This window comes from Psammomys obesus, unplaced genomic scaffold, assembly GCF_907164565.1.
Source record: "Psammomys obesus unplaced genomic scaffold, mPsaObe1.curated_primary_1811, whole genome shotgun sequence".
NCBI classification, from domain to species: Eukaryota; Metazoa; Chordata; class Mammalia; order Rodentia; family Muridae; genus Psammomys; species Psammomys obesus.
This window is the reverse complement of record NW_026596069.1, coordinates 23121866-23144753: the sequence shown is the minus strand read 5'-3', so window position 1 is coordinate 23144753 and position 22888 is coordinate 23121866. Positions and strand designations below refer to the sequence as shown.

At 49.8% G+C, this 22888-nt stretch overlaps 1 protein-coding gene across 1 annotated transcript in view; it reads left to right on the top strand.

Annotated features, from left to right (window-relative positions):
• Cables1 (Cdk5 and Abl enzyme substrate 1) overlaps positions 1–22888 on the top strand; it is a 177772-nt gene that overhangs the window by 127325 nt on the left and 27559 nt on the right. The window contains exons 6-7 of the mRNA XM_055625726.1: positions 1814–1906; positions 17448–17525. Coding sequence (XP_055481701.1) covers positions 1814–1906; positions 17448–17525 — 171 coding nt within the window. The remainder of the gene's footprint in view (positions 1–1813; positions 1907–17447; positions 17526–22888) is intronic.

Here is a 22888-nt window from a genome sequence, read left to right as displayed (position 1 = left end):
CCGGTTCTGCCATTTCTTCAGGCAGCGCTTTGCAGGGCTTCGTAAAAAACAAAACAAACAAACAAACAACACCTCCATTTAAAGCTATGAATTCGGAGCCTTTAATAAAGGCTGCTGTTTTGAAATATGGAGGTGCTTTCCCCCCCACTCAGCTCACTGCTTATTAATAATAACACCTGAAATTTGCCTGTGACTGAGCGCATGGGTGTGTGTAAGAAGATTCATTGCAGTGGCTCACTTGCCAGTTCAAGGAACACACACATTTGCATATAGTCACTCAGTTCTTACCCAGTTAATGGCGGTGAGGATTAAGAGCGTTGCTGATGGAGCTGGTTGGGAGCCTTGAGTGGCCTATAACCCCAGAGGCTGTGGGTCAGAGTTATAGTAACTTCAGAATAGACGGTTGGGAGGAGCGAGGCCTCTGCCGATGCTCTGGCCCTACTGGGATGGACGGTGATGAGAAGTGGGGCTTTCCTGCTCTGGACACACAGCCCACGCGAGGACTTTTCCTAGTAAAACCCGCTGAAATACATATCTGACTGCATCCTTTGCTTCAGTGGGATTTGTTCAAGTTAGGTTATGCTTTTAGAATGTGTGTGTGTGTGTGTGTGTGTGTTTTAATATATTGATCTGTATTCTAAGAAAGGGCTTTCATAGATGGGGATAGGCCTGCCCCCACCTGGAAATTGCCCTGAGGGAGAGTAAAGGCCGGGGCTGCTTTGTAGCTCTGGAACACTTTGTCCAGTTCCCACGGGTGCCACACCCTTTCCTCCCTTTGAAGCCTTACCTGGTTGTTTTCAGATGATGCCCTCCCCCGGGGCTCAGCGTGGCTTTGGGAACCTGCACACTGCTTTTCCACAGCTTGTTTTGGAAGTCTGAGGTACGGGCATCCACATCCTATGGCAGGAGCCATAGTCTGGAAGGACTTAAATAGGAGTGTCATGATTCCCTTTGTCATGAACAGACAAAACTCCAGCTGCTTGGAGTTTTGGTGGGATTTTTGGCTTCAGTAGTGGTGTCTGTGTGGTTTCGTAAGTTAGAATTTACCAGGTTATTTCAACAGTCATTGTCCACAAGTAAGCTTCCTTTATCTTGTGGTCTGTTGGAAGCACAGGAAGTGATGCTGCCTGCTCTTGGGAAAAAAAAAAATTTTTTTAAATATAGGACACTTTGGTTCAATAGATGTTTACTTATTAAAATTTATTCTGAAGCAATAAAATGAAACAGCAACTAGCTGGGTCCTGATTCTCATTCAAATGTAAGTTGTGACTTCCCAAATGGAGTCAGGAGTTGGGGCAGCTGTCCAAGGTTTCAGGCCAAATTCCTGCTACAGAAGAAAAATGATTCAGGGTTGTTTTTAAAATGAATTTTGAAAAAAAAAAAAAAAAAGAATTTTGCATGTTATCCCTCCAGCCCCAAATCTTAAATTTACAACGTTTGGTTCCCCTTACCTGTGTGGATTTAGGATCTTTCTTTTAGGATGCCGACAAAGACTGAAGTCCTTCGGATCTGTTTGGTTACATTATTGTAACTGGAGACAGTAATTTTCATTAGCTAGCTTTTCAGAGACTCATATAAAATGTTATCAGTATTATGAAGGAAATTTTCTGTCACTGGGTTCCTAAAGTTTCCTTGCTCCCGGCTGTATTGTCTGCACTAGCCACCCACCCCCAACTCCTGCCTGCCACAGGGTGACTCAAGCCATTTGTCTGGTCTTTCCTTCCTGCCTTTGTGTGGAGATGGCTCAGTTATCCAGTAAGCAACTGGTAGTGTTTTTAAATGACTTTCGTTTGTTTGTTTTTCTTTTTTTCAGATGTCGAACACTCTCAGGTTCTCCCAGACCAAAGAACTTTAAGAAAATTCATTTTATTAAGAACATGAGGCAACATGATACCAGGAATGGCAGGTACCACATTGGCACAGGGCTGCTGGGCTGCTGGGGGGTAGGGGAGGCTCGGTAGGCTGGACGGGACGACCGTGTGATTAATGACTGGAGCTGATCAGGGCTAAAGCTACACTTTCAAAGCAGATACCACATTCGCAGGCATCTCCAGCTCCTCTGGAATCACCCAAAGGAATCTGGAGAATCTGTGTCTCAAGGCCTCATGAGAGCCTCGGACCAGCAGCTAACTGGGTTTTTGATAAGGCACAAGTACATTTTAAAGAAAACTCTGAGTAGAGAAACAATTGCTTTCACTTTGTTTTTCTGTTTTGTCGGATTTTCACTGTTGACCAGCTCTGGGCTGGTCAGTAAAGGCTGCCAGATCTGTGCCTGAACTTGGCTTTGGCTGTGGTGTATGCCACCCTTTAGGAGGGTAGAGTCTGGACTCTGGCTGCTTCTGGTCCTGCTGACACCCACCAGAAAGCTTTTTCCATCCATTCATTAAATAACAATTATGGTTGAAATGTATACAACCTTGATATTAAAACTCTCCAGAGGATAGATAGGCTGGAACTCTTGTCAGCGTATGATCCAATGGCTGAAGTCCGTTCATTGGAGACCTCTGTGTCCACTGATGCCCCCTGGCCCTTAGGGATGGCTCCTCTTAGCTGTCATGCCATCCCAGAGCAGAGGGCCTGGTGCCAAGCGCATGTCACTGATGTGATTTCTAAACCACGTGGTCTCACTAGCACTCTTAATTCTTACCAAATGAAATTGCTGAGAAGTCTGTCAGTGAGGCTTGTTAGAACCCAGAATTCCTGTGACTAAGGGTGGGAAAGACAGTTTACATTTTATGGAGTAGCATCAAGGAGTAGGGTTTTAAAGGCCTACTTTCTTGAGGCTTACACCTTTTTTTTTTTTTTTTTTTCTATTTTGAGCCTTATCAGGACAAGAAGAATAATTTTATAACAATTGTGATGGTTTCAGAACAGCACAGCTGAGGTATCAAATCCTTTTTGCAGACTTTAGTGTGGATCTTTCCCTTACGGCTCTCCAGGCAGTGCTCACTAATTGCAAGACTCCACCCGAATTTTTGTTTTTACTCTGATGCTCGCTGTTGCCTCAAACTATTGTGCCACATTCATTCAGTCACCATTTTTATTTTCTTTTGAGGCTATTTTTTTAGTGCCATTTTTAAACTTTATTTAAATCTTTGTGTTTTTTTTTTCCATCCTGCAATTTCTATAACCCTAACATAAGCAGAGAAAGGCTGTAATTCCTGAATAAAATCAATGATAAAGGCTAAGAGAGGAGTCCGAGTGAAAGGATTCCACTTTCAATCCTGACATCCAGGCACAGCATCTGAGATTCCTCGGCATGGTTAGTGAGAGAGAGGATATCGCAGAGGATCCGTAGAGTGAGATTTCAAGTCACAGTGTAGAGCTGCCTCCCTCCACGCCCTACCTAGGAACTGCAGTAACAGTTAGAGTCCTGAGGGGCTGTGGGATCAGAGGTTCTGATAGTGAGCAATGAGCTGGTATTGGGGGACTCAGCCCCACTGAGGATCTGGGGCGGGTGGTAAAGGGGGGATCCAGAGCTGTAAGAACCACAGGCTGTCGGGCTCTCCCTGCCACGGTGAGCACGTGATAGGGCCAGAGGGTCCCCTTCCTTCCTGGGACTTAGCAATAAGGGTAGGCAGAGAGTCCTTCTGTGAAACCAAACTAGAAAGGAAGCTAGGAAGAAAACAGGATGGCTGAGGTCAGAGAGGGAAGTTTCCTTGGGGGTTGAGGAATGGGAGGACACGCACTGGCCCTTTAGAAAGCAGAGCGGCAGCTTTGCCTGGCTGTGGGAGTCTCCCCGTGGAGGTGCCCAGACATGTATGCAGGCCCGGCCCTACTGGGCTGAGGAACCTCCAGTCGAGTGCTTTCAGGGAGCGATCTGGTGCCCCTGCCTCAGTAGAAGGGTGAGTGGCTCAGGCCCCCAGCAGGCTACCTCCTCAGCAATAGTGATCGCTGCTCTGGTATGACCCGTACCTGCTTGGCCGCTGTGCACAACTCCCAGACCTTCTGGTGATTTCCTATAAGTGCACAGTCTACTTTCTCAGTCTACAGTGCCCACCTGAGGCCCTTGCTCTTCTTCTAGAAGAGGCTCCCTTAACCATAGTCTGGCAGTGACATAGAGGCCTTGTTATTGAAGACAGTTGGCATCTCACAAAACAAGCAGGGAATATCAGCACAAGCCAGCAGTGAGTTTGAAACATAATTTTGAGACAGAAACGAAAGAAGTAGCCCAAAGCTGAGAACTACATACAATGGAGACACTATTGTAGCATTGGAAAACAAAGCAAACACGAAAAGCCAAACCAATATGAAACCTGAGCTGGCCTCAGAGTTGGCTGTACTAAAGTGCCTGCTGAGAAATAAGTCTCTGGGATTGAGGTGGCTCGTTCTGTACTGGGGAACAGCATCCCTCTGCAACAGCTGGCCTGGGAGGTAGCCGGAAGCATGAGGTTGCTGCTGTGGGTTCACATTTGAATTCTGGTAAATTCTGTGAGAGGTTTTTGTGCGAGGAAGAAGTACAGAGGAAAACAACTGAGCACCCTCCTCCAACTGGGCAAGCTAAGAAGGACCGACCCCTGACAGAATGACAGGCCAGCCCCTGAGAGAGGAGCAAGCCGTGAGCCTCACGTGACCCTGTGGGCAGTCTTCCCTGGCAGGCACATGAACTGTGAGGCGACCTGCTGCTTGAGGTCACACAGGAGACAGGTCGGTGCTCCAGCCCTGGGGAGAGGGACTCAGTGTGGGTTTGCAGCAGGAAGAGAAAGGGGTGCCGAGACTAAGAAGTGGACTCTTGTGGCAAGAATTATGTTGCCAAAGAGTTGATAAAGTTGCGTCTGTCACAAGGTGGAAGATGAGTGCTTTCTGAGTGCCAGGCTCTCAGAATATGTTTTGTTTTTTAATTAACTCAAAACTCAGCAGGTAGCCTGGCATGGTGGTACACATCTTTAATCCCAGCACCCAGGAGGCAGAGGCAGATGGATCTCTTTGAGTTCCAGGCCAGCCAGGGTGACATAGTAAGACCGTGTCTCAAAAACCGATGCCCTCAGTAAGCTAGCCAAGCGTGGTGAGGCATGCCTGTAATCGGAGCATTTGGGAGGGAGGGCAAGAGAGTCACAAGTTTGAGGCCAGCTTAAGCTATGTACGGAGTCCCTGGGCTTACTGGTATACTTCTGCCTAGCATGTACAAGGCCCAGAGTTTGATGCTCCACACTGGGAAAAAATAACAACCCTCAGTACTTGTGGAACACAGGAGTGTATTGAATGCATTGTAGTCATCAGGACTAGACTCAAGGAATGGAAGGAGGCAGAAATACAAATAATCAGGGCTAGAGCACTTGCCTATAGCATGTTTGGGACCCCAGGTTTCGTCCCCAATGAGTAACCCTCGGGCTGATTTTTCTAAGGAAGACCTCTGTGGTGGACAGAATAATGTCTCGCCAACGAAGGTGTCCACCTCTACCTCCACACCTGTGAGCACAGACAGCTGCGTCACAGGAAGGCTTTGAGGTTGCTGATGAGCTCACCTTCAAATTGGAGGTGATGACCTTTATAATCAGAGTCCTTTCAAGGTGGAAGAGGGAAGGAGGATGAGGGCTGTGACGTTCATTTGCCTTGATTGGCTTTGAAGGTAGAAATAGGGCCACAAGTCAAGGAGTGCAAGTGGCCACAAGCAGCTAAAAAAAGACAGTTCTCCCCAGAGGCCTCCAGAGGACACCAGCTCTGCTGACCCCCACAGACCTGCCTGAGCATCCTGCCCTGTAGGACTTGATGATGATAAGTTTGTGTCGCTTTTAGCAACCAACAGTTACTAAGGGCACTAGGAAGTGAGTGAACTAGTTAATCCAGGTTAACAGAGCAAACACTGAAAAGAGGGAGGTGGGATTACAGCACAGGTGTGTGATGTTAGAGCCATCTTCATCATGAGAATGGTAGGAGCTGGCGGTCCGTGCACTGTACCCCGGCAGGCCGTGGCAGGCCTGGAAGAAAGCCACAGCCAGCCTAGCCATTTCAGCAAGCTCCAGGTTTGGTGAGAGCCCCTGTCTCAGGAAATAAGGAGTCACCGAGAAAGACCAATTCTCGCCTCCACATCTGTACACACGTGGATCACACGTGCCGAGAAGAAGGAGAAAGCAGAGGAAAGCTCGGACTCTTGTACGTTGTACACGGGACTATGAAGTGCTCTAGTTGCCATGGGAAACAAACAGACGCCACTCTAACAGCAGCGCATCAAGGAGCTGTGACAGACAGCAAGGTGTGTACATACCTAGAGGAGGTGGAAAGGATCCAAGCAGGCATTTGTGCACCAGCACAGCTTTCTTCATGGTATTCAAGAACCAGAAGGAAGCCAGGAGTCCGTCCAGGAAAAAGCAGAAAAGCACACAGAGGGTGCCGTCCAGCCATGAGCAGGAGCAGGGCGGCCTCCCAGTGCAGCTAACGTGAAGAGAGGCTGCAGCGTGAGCAGATTAAGCCAGACACAAAGGTCAGACGATGCAGAACCACATTTATATGAAATATGCACTGACTCAAGAGAAACAGAAAACAGATGCAGTTTGCAGGGGTCACGGGGAGAGGGCACAGGGTTGGGGGTGGTGGAAAAACTGTGAAAATGGTGATGTGTGCACACATTGGGACTGGACTCAGTCATCTCAAGTTGCACTGACAGACTGTCTAATGGCGTGTGTATGTAATATATATATGTATAAATATATATACATACAAAATAACAAAACACTGGCAAGAGGGACACGAAGTTAAAAGCCATTTTTAGCAGAAGGGAAGGAATAGGGACTGTGTTGGGATGGATGGCACAAGGTCAGTGGAGGTCAGCTGCTGACCCACTTACAGCCTCTTCAAGTAGGACTGGGAAGCACAGAAACATAGCAGTGTGCCTGCCACACAGTAGGTGCTTAGACTCACTCAACAAAATGAATGAGGAGATGCTGTTCTGAATGGACTAGATGCTGGGCATGGAAGGAATTAACAACATGAAGTGATCCGAACACCGTGGAGGATTTTATTTTTAAGTTTTAAGCCTAACACCAGACAGATGCCGCCTTCGGGAAGTCAAAGGGGGCCGGTGGTGGCGGTGGAGGGTAGATTTTAATTATCAGCCCAACAAGCTTCAGGCTGCTCGCTGGCAGAGATGAGGAACAGATGGGGTGTGTGCTTTAGATGGGCGCGGAGGTTGCTAGCCATCCACATGAGTTCACGGAGGAGAATCTTGTTAAATTAGCTTCATTTCCTCATTGAGGGACTAACTAGGTTAGTAAATTAGGAGACTGCCATAGACATTACATTTCTTGATTTCAGCAAAATGTTAGGCTGTTCTTCATTACAGCAGGGCCCGGTGGGTGGAATGGGGAGGGGGGCCGGGGGAGGGAGATTGCCTGTGAATGTGCAGAGGGGGACTGAGGAGGATGGCTGTCTCTACAGAGGGCTGTGGGGAGCATGGTCTCTTCTGTGGAGAACTGAAGTGGGAGAGCAGGGTCAAGTGCTCGAGGTCAGCCTACAGAGGACCAGAGTGGAAACTGCCTGGTACAGGTGGGAGCTGAGGTGCCCTTGCTTCATCCACTGGAAGTGCTGGGCGCAGTCCACTGAGACTGAACTTACCAAGAATAAGGGAGGTTTAGTCCGGCCATCAGTTACGGTACAGAGAGATACCATGTGAAAAGGCTCTCAGCATTAAGATGGACGGCATGCTGGCTTAAACAGTGCGGGCTAAGCTTGCCTGCCCTGATGGAAAGCTAGCCCTGAGACATGCATGGCTTTTGTACCCAATTAGAGTCTGTCCCAACAGTTCCATTGTGAGTGACATGAGTGCCACATTTTAGGACGCTAGGCTTGAGTGGCCCCATCGTAGCCAACTGCTTGGAATAAGCCACACATGCCTGGACACCAGGTACACTTGTAGGAGTCTGGCTTGTCTTCTTTTTCATAGTCCTAGTCCCTTCTGGATACAGCTTAGTTCACACTGCTGTGCCAGCCATGCCGTGGGCACTCTTCCCCGCCCCCAATCCTTGCCATTGACTGATCTGTTTTAAGGATGGATGTAAGAGTGCTTGTACAATAAGCATGAAAGCCCAAGTTAGAATCCCCTGGACACATGTAAAATTCATGTACGGTTGCTCCTAGCTGTACTCCCAACATCACAGGGCAGAGACGGGGCCAGAGACCTCAGTGACTGGCCAGCCTAGTCAGAACAGAGGGCTTCTGGCTCACAAGAGTGCTAATGACATTTGACATCCTCTGTTCTGGGCATGCATGTGCATACCTCTCTCTCTCTGTCACACACATACATACACACTTAAAAAGAGAGAAAGAACAAGGGTTTGGTGGAGCTCTTCCCCACACCCCACCATGACAAGCTGTCTTGCAGTGGGGAGCTTTTCACCTCCACCGCCCTTCAATATCGGTTTTGCAGTCAGGTGACCGCGTTGAAGTTTCACCTTTTTTCTAGCCAGCAGTTTGTTGCCTACGTGGGATATGGTGGCGACTGTGCACAGGCCCATGCCCCACACCCTCCTGGCCCCTGTTCTGTGTGGCTCTTCTGGGACGCGTCCCTGAGCAGAACTATGGTCCTGCTTCCAGGGGTCAGAGACCAACTGGAGAGAGATGATAAATGGTTTAATATACACCGGAGATGCAGGCTAGAAAAACCGAGGCAGCGCGTGGGGGCAAGAGGGGCATGCCTGGGGAACGCGTGCAGTGGAGGTGTGAGGGAGGGGGCAGCCAGCGGAAGAACTTTTACGTGGATGGAGGACAGACCATCTAGGGTGTTTGAGGAACCACAGGAGAGACATCGAGGTGGGACAGAGTGAGGAAAGAGACGGGGAGAGGGGCTAAGGTCTGAGGAACTGCGGGGGCAGGGTGTCCGCCCACCTATAGAGCTGGCGACACCCGTGAAGAGGCGGGGTGGGGGGTGTCACCTGGCTTGTCTTTGAGTGCTGTCACTCGAGCCAACCAGAAGCCAAGGACAAAGCATTGTGGGTCATTAGGGTAACTTTTGTAGATAACTAAAGAGTGAGTCTATATGGTCTCTTTAAAATGAATTCATTTTGTGTGAGGTTAAAAAAAAAACCAACAACAAAAAAACCTCAAGGTGGTAATAAGCCGTCCACAAATGTGGGTGGCAGCCCTTTGTAGAGACAGCATTTGTGGAGAAAGGTGACCAGCTGCCTTGTGCTGTAGTACGCTGGGGTGGGATGGTTGCCAAGAGGAGCTGTCAATCATCGCCAGTTCCCGTCTTCATCGAGATTCCTGCCGTGCACCGAGAGAGGAGGTTAAACATAAGTCCCAGTCTTCGGGCATAGATTCTTTGGGCTGATGATGGATGCTCACAGAGCCTCACAGGACCGAGGCTACCTGGTGCCACCTTCAGAGCTCTGTGCTGAGCCCTCAGAGCAACAGACCCTGACGCTGAGCGTGAGAACTGAAGGCAGACAATGGCTGTCCTTTCTCACCTGCAGTCCTATTAGGAAAGAGGAGACCTTCCCTCTTGGTCCTTGCAGCCCTGGAGACTCAGAAACACCTGTCTTTGGAGCACTAAGCTGGCTGGCCTGGAATGCCCACCGGTGTCTGGGTTAGCTGCTCCTTGCCTGGAAAGTGTCACCTCCTGGGACTGCTTTGAGAATCATTTCCTGGTGAGCAGATCAGCTTCCTGCCCTAAGTGGACTGAGTGTCCGAGCTGCCAGGTCCCGTCGTGGGAGGAACCACCAAAGTGATTTAAAAGGACTCAAGAGGGGGAGGAGATAAAGAATGAAGCTGTTGTCTTCTCTCTGAAGTGAACGAGGCAGGAAAAAAGACACAGAGGACTTAGGCACCTTGTACTGTCTTTTTAAAGGAAGCCGACAGAAGAGCAGGAGCTGAACTGATGCTGTGACTTTTCCTTTTGGGACCAGAACTTTCTGGAGGGAAGGGGGCAGCATGGGTCAAAAGGTCGTGAAGGCCTCGCTTGTGATCTCTTTACCCTTAGTGCCTCAGACTAATACAGTCTGGGAAAATGAGTTAGGGGAAATGGCACATTTCAGACACTACAAGCAACCTGATAGCCCCAAGAAGACGCCTCACGCCTTCTACCACTCATCTCCAGCAAGAGTGCAGTCCAGGGGACAGTGAGTGGATGCCAGCCTCTAGCAGCCTCTGGCTCTCCCAAGGCATCCCTGAGGCTCCCTGCCTGGCCCGCTTCCCTGTGCAAGTGGGTGTGGTGAGGACAGGGTGCCTGCGAAACCGTCACTCAGACAGCTAAGGCGGGAGGGTTGCCGTTTTTTCGGCCAGCCTGTCTTCACAGTTCCTAAGCCAGCAAACAAGGACAGAAGGGCTGACAAAGAAGCAGCCTCATCCCAGTGGCTTGCCAGGGGAGGTGGAAGGAGCATTTGAGGACAGCTTGGGCAACATAGCAGGACCCTGTCCCAAAACAAACAAAACCAGTCTATAAAAAGCACCGAAGTGATGCTAGCCTTCTCTGTGGCCTGTGAGGGGTGTGTGTGTGTGTGTGTGTGTGTGTGTGTGTGTGTGTGTCTGTGTCTGTCTTTGCTGCTGAAAAGATCATGGCCTGTAGGTCCTTCCTTTTTGCTCTTTTCAGCTAGAAATTTATAGGAAGTAAGTATAGGTTGGGAAATCAGTTCTATCTGGACCAAATCTTCTTTGAGGGGATCAGATTTGTTGTTGTTTTGTTGTTGACACAGTCTATGCAGCCCTGACTGAGTCCAAACTCAGAATCCTCCTGCCTCAGCCTCCCAGGTGCCAGGATTCATGTGCGCTCGGCCATTCTGGCTGATGGTGTGCCTAAGTGCCATCCTCCCCTTTGGTTCTGGATGGCCCGGCCTTGGACTGGTCAGTGGGATGGCATTGCTCAAAGGTTTCAGGCCAGAGGCACACTCACTATGGCTCTAAGTGCTGCCCTGGAAGAGCCATGCAGTCTTCCTAGGAGACCCCTAACTTTTAGACCATTGTATTCAGCACCCCAGCTTCTCTAGTCTGGGCCCGTGGGTCCTTCTAATTCATGTGTTAACACCCTAAGTCCCATACCTCAGGGTGTAAGCTAATTTGCACATGTGATTGGTAAGCTGATCGACTTGAGTACATAAGCCAATAAGAATGAGTGCCTTATAAACAAAAGCCACTGTTCAGGGCAGACCTTCTGCCTTAGGAAGCCCTGAGTTTGGAAGCAACCCTGGGAAACAACAGATGTTATCTTTTCATCCTCAAGGGGTGCGTGGCCCTCGCTGCACATTGGTCTTGGATTTCTGGCCCCAAAACTGAAAGAGAAATCCTGACGTTTAAACAGCGGTGAATGTAGCCCAGGTGGGTCTTTAACTCACTATGTGTTCCAGGCTGGCTTTGACTTCACAATGATTCTCCTGCCCCAGCCTCCAAAGTGCTGGGATTACAGGCCTGTGCCATCACACCCAGTTTATTTTTGTAGTCCTCTGTGGACAAGAACTAGAAGCCACGAGTCCAGCTGATGGAAACAGACTTGGGGCATAGGTAACTGAGTTGAGTGTTAGGGTGTCCGGCTCAGTCTGGCTGGTGGAGAACAGCCATCCAGCCAGGTGTGCAGGCAGTCAGTGGGAATGCTGGTGCATCAGGGAGTGGAGGCCAGGGAGCAGCACGGTTCTCTGTGCACAGTGGTCCTAAGCTCCTTTTTATTAGCGCTCTGTCTTCATCTCCCTCCACTAGCAGCAGAGGCTTCCATGGTAAGCTGCAGTCACTCACCCTCAGCTCCCCCCCTCAGGCGGCCTACCTGCCGTCTAATTTGGATGTTCTTTCCTATGCTCAACAGAACCTCTGCTTGCCCATCACAGAAGGCTCGCCTCTGTGTCCGTGTGTCAGTCTGTCTCCCACCCAACAGTAAAATGTGCAGGGATAGGGCTCTTGCCTGCATTGTTCATCAGACCCCCACACTGATAGAAGGCATGCTTAGAAAGAATATGTGGAGGGGTGGGTCTAGGAGTACGGAGAAGACAGAAGATCATCTAGCTGGTTTCTCGGAAATCTGTCACTCCCTAGATGGCAAGATAAGCCCCGCCCCCAGACTCAATATGGCCAGGGCTGTGGCAGGAGTGGGGGGCATGGCAGTGAGAAGGGGTGATAGAAATAGAGGAGCATGAAGAACAGCCCCTGGCTGGAATCCATGGGCTGCTTAGCACAGATCTTCGGTGAGTCATCCTGCTGAAGCTGAACCAGCTGTCTTCCAGCGCCCGTGTTCCCGAGGTCCTTGTAGCTCGACATCCTCAATCTTTGGTCTGGATTCATTATTCTCACCTGCTGAAATCCCACGCTCCTCTAGAGCCCAACCCAGGTTCTGAACACTTACACCAGGCTAGCTCTGCACGCCACGGCTGGACTCCAGCACCCTTTCCTCAGGGCGCCTCCTTCCTGCCAGTTCCCCACACGGACGGAAGGAACATCGCTGTGTGAAGACTGTTCTTGGAAGCCCCACAGACTTCTTCTGCTTTGCCCTTGCACCGAGATGGGGCTCATCTAGCAGTGAGGGGATGGGATCTTCTGAAGGTGCCTCCTCCCAGTGGCCATTGAGTGTGTACACAGGGCGTACAAGGACATTTCTTGTTGTGGCAGTTTTCATTCAACACTCATTATGTAATTGCCAGCTTCAGGCACAAGAGAAAGGGGTCAAGTCCTTCTCCCCGTTTCTAATTGGGCTTTGTGAGAAGGAAGGAGCGGATGTGGGAAAGGCAATCTGAGCAGAGCTGGGAAGAGTGGGGTTTCCAGAAACCATGCTGTTCTTTTGGCTCCTGATGCTGGTCTTCAACACTTTGCCTCCTCTGGGGACAGCAAGCATAGTATACATGCCCCGAGCACCTGCCCAGCGCGTGAGAGGGAGCATAGATCCAGCCAGAAAGGACACAGCCAGATGCCAGCTGTATTCATTTTCTGGGATGCCATGCCGAGCACTCAGAGCTGGGTGGTTAAAACAACACAGAAGGTTTCTGTCATTTCTGGGGGCTTGGCATGCAGGCCCATGTTCTCCCTGAGGGCTTTAGAGAACTCTGCCTTCCTTCCATCATCAGCCGTTGGCAGCCGTCCTAGGCATCATGGCCCTTAGCAGCAACATTCCGTCTCTGTCTCACAAGCACATGGTCTCTTCCTCCGTGCTTGTCCAGGTATCTATGGAACATTCATTCCTTGTAAAGACATCACTTCCTGGACCCACTTTAATACATCATTCATCTTAACCCAGTTGTATCTGTAAAGTCCCTGCTTCCACAGGGGTGAGGGCTGTGACTCCACAGTGCAGCCCACAGTGCCACCATTGCCAGTGTTTTTCTCTGGCTTCCAAGGTATGGAAACAGTGAGTCTGGAAAATGTGTCTCTGCCCATGTCCAGTACTTGATATGGACCCCGGACTGTGCTCAATGTCACTGTACTTGTCCCATTGTTACAAGGGTGATATTTCTTTCTTTTACTCTTTGAGCTGCTTGATCATTTTTAATATCCTTATGGGAAATTTCTGCTAATATGGAATAAGGATGAAATTTCTCAAGACCAACAGACTCTCAAGACCAACAGGCTCCTCAGGGGCTGGAAATGGAAGAAGATAGTGTTTTGGCATCAACAGAACATGAGAAGAGCCTGGATGGTGTTACACAAGGCTGCCGGTGCCGGACTGAGGGTGTGAAAACAAATTTCTTGAAAAAAGCATGGACATGGAGAATTTGTGCTTAGAAGTTGAAAGATCCCCTGAGTGGCTGCACTTTCCCAAGAGCTTGGAAATGATCCTCTGTGGATAAGAAGCCTGGTGAACTGCTGGGCATGCTCTGAAGCTCCGGAGGTTTTAGAAAACCTTGTACATCTAGAGGCAGCATGGCCCACAGCCCTATGGAGCTTTTTCTGTAGCTATTTCAGTTTTGTTTTTTTTTTTCCTGGCAGATGTTTACATGGAAATGTGACCTTTGGTTCTTCACAGCTCCATCTCCCTGGGGTTAATGCCACTGTTGAAGTCCTCATCTTTTATGGAAAGCTTTCTAGCCAGCTTTGTTTTAATGAAGTGTTAGATGTCACAGGCGGGGAAGGAAGATGGTGTGAGCTTTCCTTGTGTCGTGTGAAAAAAAAGTAGCGTTCACGGTTGGGGGCGAGGGCATGGATATGGTCATTTCAAGAGCCCATTGGAAACCATATGTGGTTGTCTCACGCCCTTCATGACCACCACTGTCCAATTTAGTTCTCTCAGGAAGAGCAGGTGCCCTTGAAGGAAGAAAACAAATTGGATTTTCCTCTGAGGCATCTCCATTGTGATGGCTGGCCCCTCGGAAGAGCAAAGCTTTGAATCCCCACGAATCCCTCTGGTTCTAAGCAGGATATACCTCACAGTTGCTGTGCAGGAGGAAGTCTCATTCTGCCCTTATGGCCGCTGGCCTCTTCTGGCTCTGCAGTCCCTGCTTGGAGGCCAGGTCTACTCCAGGAAATATGGAAGACATGTTCCCAGGAGCTCCAGTGGCAACATTGGTGATATTGCCATGAATCTACCATGCGTGTCTGTCATGGCTTCTTTCTCTAGCCCCTGTCAAGAGCAGAGTCCATGGGCAGGTTGAGCTAAGAAATGGCAGGGAAAGGCTCAAAGATTCGGGGCTTTTCTTTCCCTCCCTTCTCCTTAAGACTGGCCGAGGAGAAAACCATCCTGGTGGGATTGTTGGGACGCAGTCCATGTCCCTGAATGCTAAACTTGGCACATGCAACCTAGTAACACAGGTTTCTGAATGAGATCCATGGCGTCAGCATCTCCTAGACCTAACAGTGAGGACCACCCAGAGTGCACCCACAGCTCGTGGAACAATATGGCCCATTTACTGACAGGCGGCTTTGTGGTTGAAATGGTAGAGGGGACTTGGGTTGCACTTGGCATTGACAGGCTCTCATTTTCTTGTTCTATTAAAGATGTCCAAACAAGTTTGGTGTGTGGGAAAGAGAAACACATTAGTACTGAGTAATGAGAAAAAATGCTGCCACAGGCAAGCAGCTGGGTTTGAACAACACCCTCTCTCCTCTCCTTCAGGGACATTGATGAGTGGGGGCATGGCAGGAGAGACAGTGAGGGGGACGGGGGATGTGGGGACAGGGAGAGCCTCCATCGGGAAAGGGTGCTGGCGGAGCAGAGTGTGGAACGTGGCGTCTCCACAGCTCCAGTGGTGGTGGTGTGGTGTGCCACCTTCCAGCTGACCTGCAGGCCAGACTAGAAAGCTGCCAGGCAACATGTGGGTAAAGGCAGGCGTGCTGGTATCCAGGAAGCCTGTGGGTACTTAGATAAACACCTGCAGGCAGATCTTTCTGGTAAGTTTGGGAGGTGAATTTTTGGCAAGAAAGAGCAAAGGTTCAAATCCGTGGGCTGCCCCCGAGGGTGATGCGTCACCTTTGGTGAGTCTTTCACTAGCTTGTGCCTTCCTTACCGGCACATGACCTTATGACCTGGCACATGAGCAGTCGTTTGAGCTATCACTGTGTCGGTGTAGGTAAACTTACAGACATAGTAGGTTGGAAGCGCTGTCTCTGGGCTTCACGGGTAATGGTGCAGGCAGGTATGGTCATGATGAATTTTACTCAACCCTTCAGGTTTTGAAGGCCCACTCCTGGCCCTGCTGCGCTGATCGCTAATGATCTGTGCGCTGGGTCATTTGGGCTGTGCGATTGCTCTTGCAGCTGTCCCCCAGCGCGGCCTTTTTGTTTCTTCAGCGGCACTGAGGCCTGGAGAGGTTCTCAACACAAGAAGTCTGTTGCTGAGACAGCCCCACCCAGGAAGCTAGTCCACACTGAAAGTGATTCCTACTTAGTGTATCGGGTGGGCCGGGCAGCATGCCAGGGGTTTCTCTAGAAGGAACTAATTTTCAATAAGATCATTATTAATTTTACCTCATTTCCTTAATTTGTTCATTAATTCCCTCACTCATTTCTTCAGATGGGATGCCATGTAACTCCGATAGGTCCCAGATTTGTTGTATAGCCAAGGCTTGGCTTGAATGCCTGATCTTCCTGCCTCTGCCTCCCAAGTGCTGAGAAAGCAGGTGTGTGTTTCCATGCCCAACTCAGCACCATTTTTTTTTTTTTTAGACGGGGAATTCAAGGCACAGATGAGTGAGACAAGGAACCAGAGTTGGGGTCAGAAGCTGGGAGCCTTCTTTGGTCCTGTTCGTGGGACTAGTATAGATAGCTAAAGCCTTGGACCTCCTCCATGAGGGCTAGGGCACGTTCTGTAGCCAGGCTATGGCTCAGGGACACTGGGTGCCTATCCGTGGAGGAGCAGCCCAGTGCTGAATCCATAGCCTTGCTCTAGAACAGGAAACGAGTAACCAGGAGCCGGTTCCCACAGTGCACTGCCACTGGCTTAGAGGGCTGACTTCCAAGTTAGGTTTTGATGGCTCAGTGAGGGTCTACCAGATGTGCCTAAGCAGGGCATCACAGGCCAATGAAACCGCATATATAAGACACAGAGGGAAACTGGCTTTTTTCAGTAGGTGGGACACTGCAAGTATTTTAGCATGGAGACATGATAAAACATGATAAGGGAAAATACTGTGTCACTGGTACTCAAGAGGCAGGGCCAGTAGGGGGGGGGTCTGGCTGGCCATGCCAGGGACTGGTCTTCATGCCAGGGCTGTGGGCAGCTTAATATCATGGTTCCAAAACAAGGCTAAGCTCCCCAAGCCCTCATGCTTTCAGTAGTGCTATTTCTCCTTGCTCGTGACGCTGTAATATTAAAGGAAATTTAAAAAGTAAATAAGCTCTGCATATGAACTGTACTGACCTCATGCCAAAAAGAATGTTTTTTAATTTCTTCCACTCATTCCTTCATTTTTTTTTTTTCACCAGCAGTTCCCTTTGGCAAAAGTTATTCTCAGATGGCAGGATAAGTACTTTTGAGGGGTTTTGTTTTTGTTTTTAATGTTTTTTTCAAGTGGCTTTGATTGCATAAGAGCATCGTGTAGAACTGTTCCCAGTAGATTCTTCAGAGCAGGGATGGCGGCTAAGACCGATTATGTAATTGTTCCTCAGTCTATTCTCAGAACCTAACGTGTTACCAGGATATGAAAAGCTAGCAACGGTAATGGCATCACAACATCTCTCCGGCGCACCGTCCGGAGCTCTGTTGCCCTCACATCGTTCACTGTAGGGCAGGAGTCAGTATTCTCCATGTGCCATTGGTCATTTGGCCTGAGCTGGCCGCCCAAGATTCGGTGCGGTGCCCTGCCTTGTAGGCACAGCCCGCCATCCCAGGCAGCACCTGTCACGTATGGCTGGTCTCACATGCACGTGTTAGTATTTGGGTGAGGAAAGGCAACACGCTACTGCTGCACCAAGGCTTGCGTCTTGCAAGAAGAGCAGAATGCCATCTGTCAGAGGAGGTGGCGGAGTTTGCAAATGCTGCTGTGAATTCCACGAATGCTTAATTTGCTCTAGAACTTTTAAGTTTGTTTTATTTGTTTTTATTTTTTTAATTTGGAGTCTTTGCATTTAGTTAGTTGTTTGTTTTTTTGTTTTTTGTTTTTACTTTGTAGAATAGTCCTTATCAGTGGCAGAAGATCCTTGTGTAGTGTATTTTCCGTGCTGCCGTACCGAGACAGTACCCGAGTCGGGTATGTATATGCATGCATGCTTCACCATTCGCTCTGGGCGGACAGCGCGGGCGCCAGTGTGCACAGTGTCGCTTGCCTTTCTCTGCTCATGAATTTGCCTCAATTTGATGTTACAAATCCAGTGTCTGAAAGCTTCCTCGGCTGCGTGTTTATGTGCTCCCCCCTGTCTGCCTCTTTCTAAGTGTGCATTCTGTCCCTTGTCCAATGCTATATAAACTGGGAAAAGATGGTGAGGCCCACCGCATGCCACTGGGCCCCTCTGACTGTTGGAAAAAGGTAGGTCAGGTAAGGACCAAACCCTGGGACTCCACTACGTCCTATGTTCTGGCTTCGGACTGGAGACTGAGGGGAGAGCTGGGGCTGCCACCACAGGACAGATACGTCACAGCAAAGTGGCACCAGGAGTAAATGCACAAACTTAGGGGCAGGCCAGAGAAACGCTCCTCTCTCCAGTCAGCCAGCCCCACCTTTGATGCTGAGCAGAAAGTAACAACAGAGGCTCAGGACTTGCACTATCCCCTCATCCTCGTCACCACCTGCAGCCTCTTGGTGTCCTCCCGTGTGTAGGCCGCCCTCCCCCCGCCCCCTGTCTGCAGCATCCCTCTTTGGGGTGTTTCTGGTATTTGGGTAGAGCAGCTGTCAGGTACATCTCCGGGTGCCGTCTCTCTCTGCTCACATGGGCTGGAGCTGCTCTCTTGTCATTGTGACAGCAGACACCACTCACCTACCCTGCACTGTCCCCACAAGCTGCCCACAGGCTCGCCTGCTGACCTTGATCTTTCCTGTCTACTGTAGACAGGTCTTTCGTAGCCTGATCAACTTGCCTGGTTCTTCCATGGACTGTGTGCGTTCCGCACAAGCAGCCGCTGGTTAGGTGTGTGCCTCATGGAGCACACCCAGAGAAGGCCTTCTTATTTCTGTCCCTAGAACAACTTTGCAAAGTAGGTGTTCCACAAAAAGGTAACAGCAGATCTTATAGCGTGGAGGGCTGAGGCCCATGTAGGGACAGCCATGGGGCTGCTGGCTTGCAGGCCATCCCAGAAAGGTTCTCTTCTACCTGCCTTACTTACCTGCCTAACCTGCCTGGGCCACAGCTGTGGCTGTATTAGGAGGGCACCCTACTTTCATGGAAACCAACTTGTGGCAAGGCCCAGAGCAGCCCGCCCCAGGGAGATCTGCGTCAGCAGCTGATGGTTCTTTACGGAACCGGCTTCTTCTGGCCATGGCATGGATGGATCCTGGGGAGTGTTCTCTTCTCTGGACTCCTTTGCTGACCTTTCCAATTGATGCACTCTTTGCCCTGATTTAGCCCACTCACTCTTTCTGTGCGTTCTACTTAGCACGTGACCAGGTTGGGGGTGGAGGGAGTGAAAGATGGGCCTGGTACCCACCCTCCTGAACTTACTCTAGGGAGGGAAGACATACCAGGTTACGTACATAATTAGTCACCGTTTTAAATAGATGCTGAAGATGTTCCAACAGGTACCCACTGCCTTTCCTGACTAAGGACTCATTCTTTTTCTCTAAGATAATTTGGCTTCTCTGTACATTTCATCTGTGAAGTGTTCGTTAGGTTCATTCTCAAAGGGTTAATTTCCATATGTAGTTACCCCTCACTGCTATATAATTTTGTAGATATGATCTGTGAGAGCAGTGGTCCCAGACGAGAGAGGGAATGGGAATAATTTGTGTGGCCCCCACCTTTTCCATGGTTCCCCTCCCATGCTACACAAATTCCATGTTGATGCTATCTGCTTTCCCAAGGGCCACAAGGTCTCAGGAGTTTGTGGACATAAGGTTCCCAGCATGGCACTCGGCATGCTGAGAGGTAAGTGGGGCCCACTGGTCAGGATCCCGTTTTTCTAACAGCAAGAATGGAGAGCCAGTGTGGAGCACTTTGAAGATTTACGTTTCTCAGTCGTTACTTTGTTGATTTGGGTCTTTTTCTCAAAGCCAACAAGAATGCTTGAATGAAGATAATCCAAACCAGCTCACCATGGCTCCATGTGGCCTTCTCCATTTTTATATACCTCAGGGAAATGCAGGCTGGCAGGCAGCTGGTGCTGGAAACAGCGTCTGTCCGGGCCTGGTGTCCCTCATGCTGGGAAGGCCTACCTGTGGAATAGACTGTTCTACTGTGGTGCTGGATGAGGACATGGAGAGAACTTTTATATCTTAGACACGAGCAGATGCGAGTCCACCACTTCTCCAAGGCTCAGAGTTGAGGAAACCCAGGGGCCCACCAATGAGTTCTATAACCAAAGAACACAGTTTCTTTGTAAAACCTCACAGGGGGAACTAGCCTGTCGTCTGTAGCAGATTCTGTGTGCTCCCAAAGCACAAGAGAAACCCTGAGCATGTGCCAAATACTGCACTCGAGTGGCCGGGGTACTCTGCACTTCTGAAAGTTTAATAAGCCTACATCCTGTTTATAAATAATAGCCCATTTGCTATAATTATCCACTGATAGCTATAATTCCTTTATTAATTGGAAAAAAACTGTGCTCAAATAATAACACTATATTAATCTATCTAAGAACATGTACGTGCCCATAGGCTACAACAGTATGTGTTATTAAATAGTTCTGGCTGTTTTAGTTCATGTACACAGTGTCATTATCTAATGACATTTTATAATGGCATAGATAATGCATTCCCACTGTGGAAGATGCCTCCTCATGCTTCCCCAGAAGCTCTTCCTGTGACATAGCCATCGGTCATAGGAGTTCAAGGATGGAAGCCTTCAGAGGTCAGATAATCCTGGTGGCCAAGGGTGTGCGGGGTGGGCTGGGCTTGTGTATCAGCCCCAGGACTCTGAGCTCTGTTTTCTGGCACCGGGTGTCCTTTGTGCTTGCATGTGTGGAGTAGGCCCTGTGGGCCTGATTCTTCCAGCTTGTTAAGTGCAAACACACACAGCAGTGACGAAGACGCTGTATAGCCTGGCTTCCACAAGCCGATCCTGAAAACTGGGAGCTCAGGGGTGCCCCTGCATGGACTTGAACGTCCTCTGCAGGTCAAGCATCTCTCAGATAGGAAGCCTTACCTTCCTGGGTGTTCTCTGGCTTCTCCTCACTCCACCTCCTGTCCTCTTGGCTCCCTGCCTCACTGCCTGGTGTCGCCCCAAAGCTTTGGCTTAGCTTTTCACCTGATATGAACACTTCCTTTGGTACCTGTTAGCAGTCGAGGAAGGCCGATGGATCAGTCTCAGAAAAGGTCTCTCCTTTCATTTTTCACTGTTTTTGCATTCAGTCCTTTGTAGGCCCCAGTTTGTGTGAAGCCCTGATAGAGAACACTGCCCCTGAATCTTCATCAAAATCCTTTGCGGCATAAAGTCTGTGGCCTCACCCACGTCTCCAGGCTCTTTCCCATCTCTGTCATCCCATGTTGACTTTCAAGACCTACTACTGCACAACAGAATTCATTCCTGTTCTTGCAGTCTAGAGAGTATGGGCACTGTTCAAGGCAGCGAGCATGACGACCAGGAAAATGTCTCTCTTCTCCTGAAGACTAGACGAAAACTTACCATCAAACAAAACAGCCAATAAACAGCTGAGTCCTAAACAGTTGCCCAAGGCTGAGGGCAGGTGCAGGCCAGAAGGAAGTGAGAGAATTCAGATGGGTAAAGGAGAATGTGCCAGAGCACCAGGCTGGACGCACGAGTCCTCAGGGACGTAGAAATGTTGGAGACTGTGGACCTCCAAGGATGTCTGAGGATAAGCCGGCCATGGCGTGGTTAGCAGCCACTACATGGAGAGTTCAATAGTGCCATGTCCAAGCTGAGATCCTGCTTCTGAGCAGGTATCCCTCCCTGGTAGGAGAATTCGGAAATGAGCCTGACATGGTTAGGACAGGGACACGTCTCTAACTGTTAAGCCATCTCTTTGCTCTCCACAAAGCTTTCTTAACTGCTCCTAAAATATAGTCTGACGTACACAGTCGCCTGGATATGACATTTCAGAAAAATCATCCGTCATTATTTTTGATAGCTCCTTTTTTATGGACCTTTACATTAGAAACTCGTTGTCTTGCCTGCAGCAGGACACCCGTGTGCCATGCCCTACGGTGGCTCTGTAGGACAGAGTAGGACAGGGCAGCAGTAGACACTCGGGGGCCTGAGCTGAAAATACCAGAATCCCTTTCACGGACAGGGTTGTGGAGGCATTGAAGACCTCCCAGACTCTCCAGGAAGAGACAAAAGCAGCATAGGTGCCAGGAATAGCCCAGTGGGAGGCAGCGCAGCTAGGGTGGACACATGCCACACCCCCAGCCTCTCCCACAGAAACACCACTGCAGTTCCCATGGGGGCCCTAGGCTTGGCCAGGTGTGACTCATTTCCTCCATCAGGCCCCACACGAGCACCGAGCCCTGGCAGAGCCTCCGCCCCTCTGGGGATCTGAAGCCTGTGGTCTTTGCCACCATGATTCAGCAAAGGCTGAATCATCCCCAGAAGGGGGCCCCAAGACAACAGTGACCCCCAAGTCTCCATCCTGCAGGTATGTTGCCTTTAGAACAATTGCTGTCACCCAAGGAGGATTCTGAGCTCAGGGAGCTGTGTTCCCTGGGCCCTGAGCTCAGCCGCAGGTAGTGCTGCCTGTTGGTCCACAGCCTTGGGTTAGAGGTGAGGTCAGGAACCCTACCGTGCTCACTCAGTCCTTCCCTTAGCCCTGATGCTGGCCGTTCATCCCAGCTCAAACCTGTGGTTCCTCTGACGGATCTTGAGAGGCCCTGTACTCTTGCCTCCCTGTCTGGCGCCAGGAACATAATATGACCACCCCCAACACCCCTCCATCTCAGTCTTACCGCCAGAGTTTACAGAGCCACTCAAAATGGCAACCCACAACATGAACCTTCTGTCAGGGAAGGTTTCATATTTAAGTCATGGCATTGCTTTTCTCACTGAATGCTAGGTCCCTGCTTACCCTCTTCCGTGGTCCTGAGCATCTGCACATAGGCAAGGGTTCTCCTCTCCAGCGCCGTCTCTCATGGCATCTCAGAGCCAGCCAGGCACCTGTAGGTTCCTTGTCCGGCTTTCCTTGCGTAGGTGATGTTCATCAGGAACACTGCTCTGTCCCTCGATGATCTCAGCCTCTCCAAACAGCTTCTCCAGGCCTCTTCCCCAGCCCCCTTATAGCTCACCACGGCTTGTGCGGACTACCTGGTGTCTTCGCTGAGGCCTGTGGCAGTGCCCGTAATGTGTGTTTTAACGTACTTTAACTCGTGGGAATAGACCATGTCTTGGTTCTCAAAGTAGCTGCAGTGGTCTGCGTGAAACACAGTGAAAGCTGACTTGTTTTTCAGGGCTGCATTTCTAAGCTTTGGGGGGTTACTGATGAGCACTGTCTGACCAAACGCAGGCAGGCAGT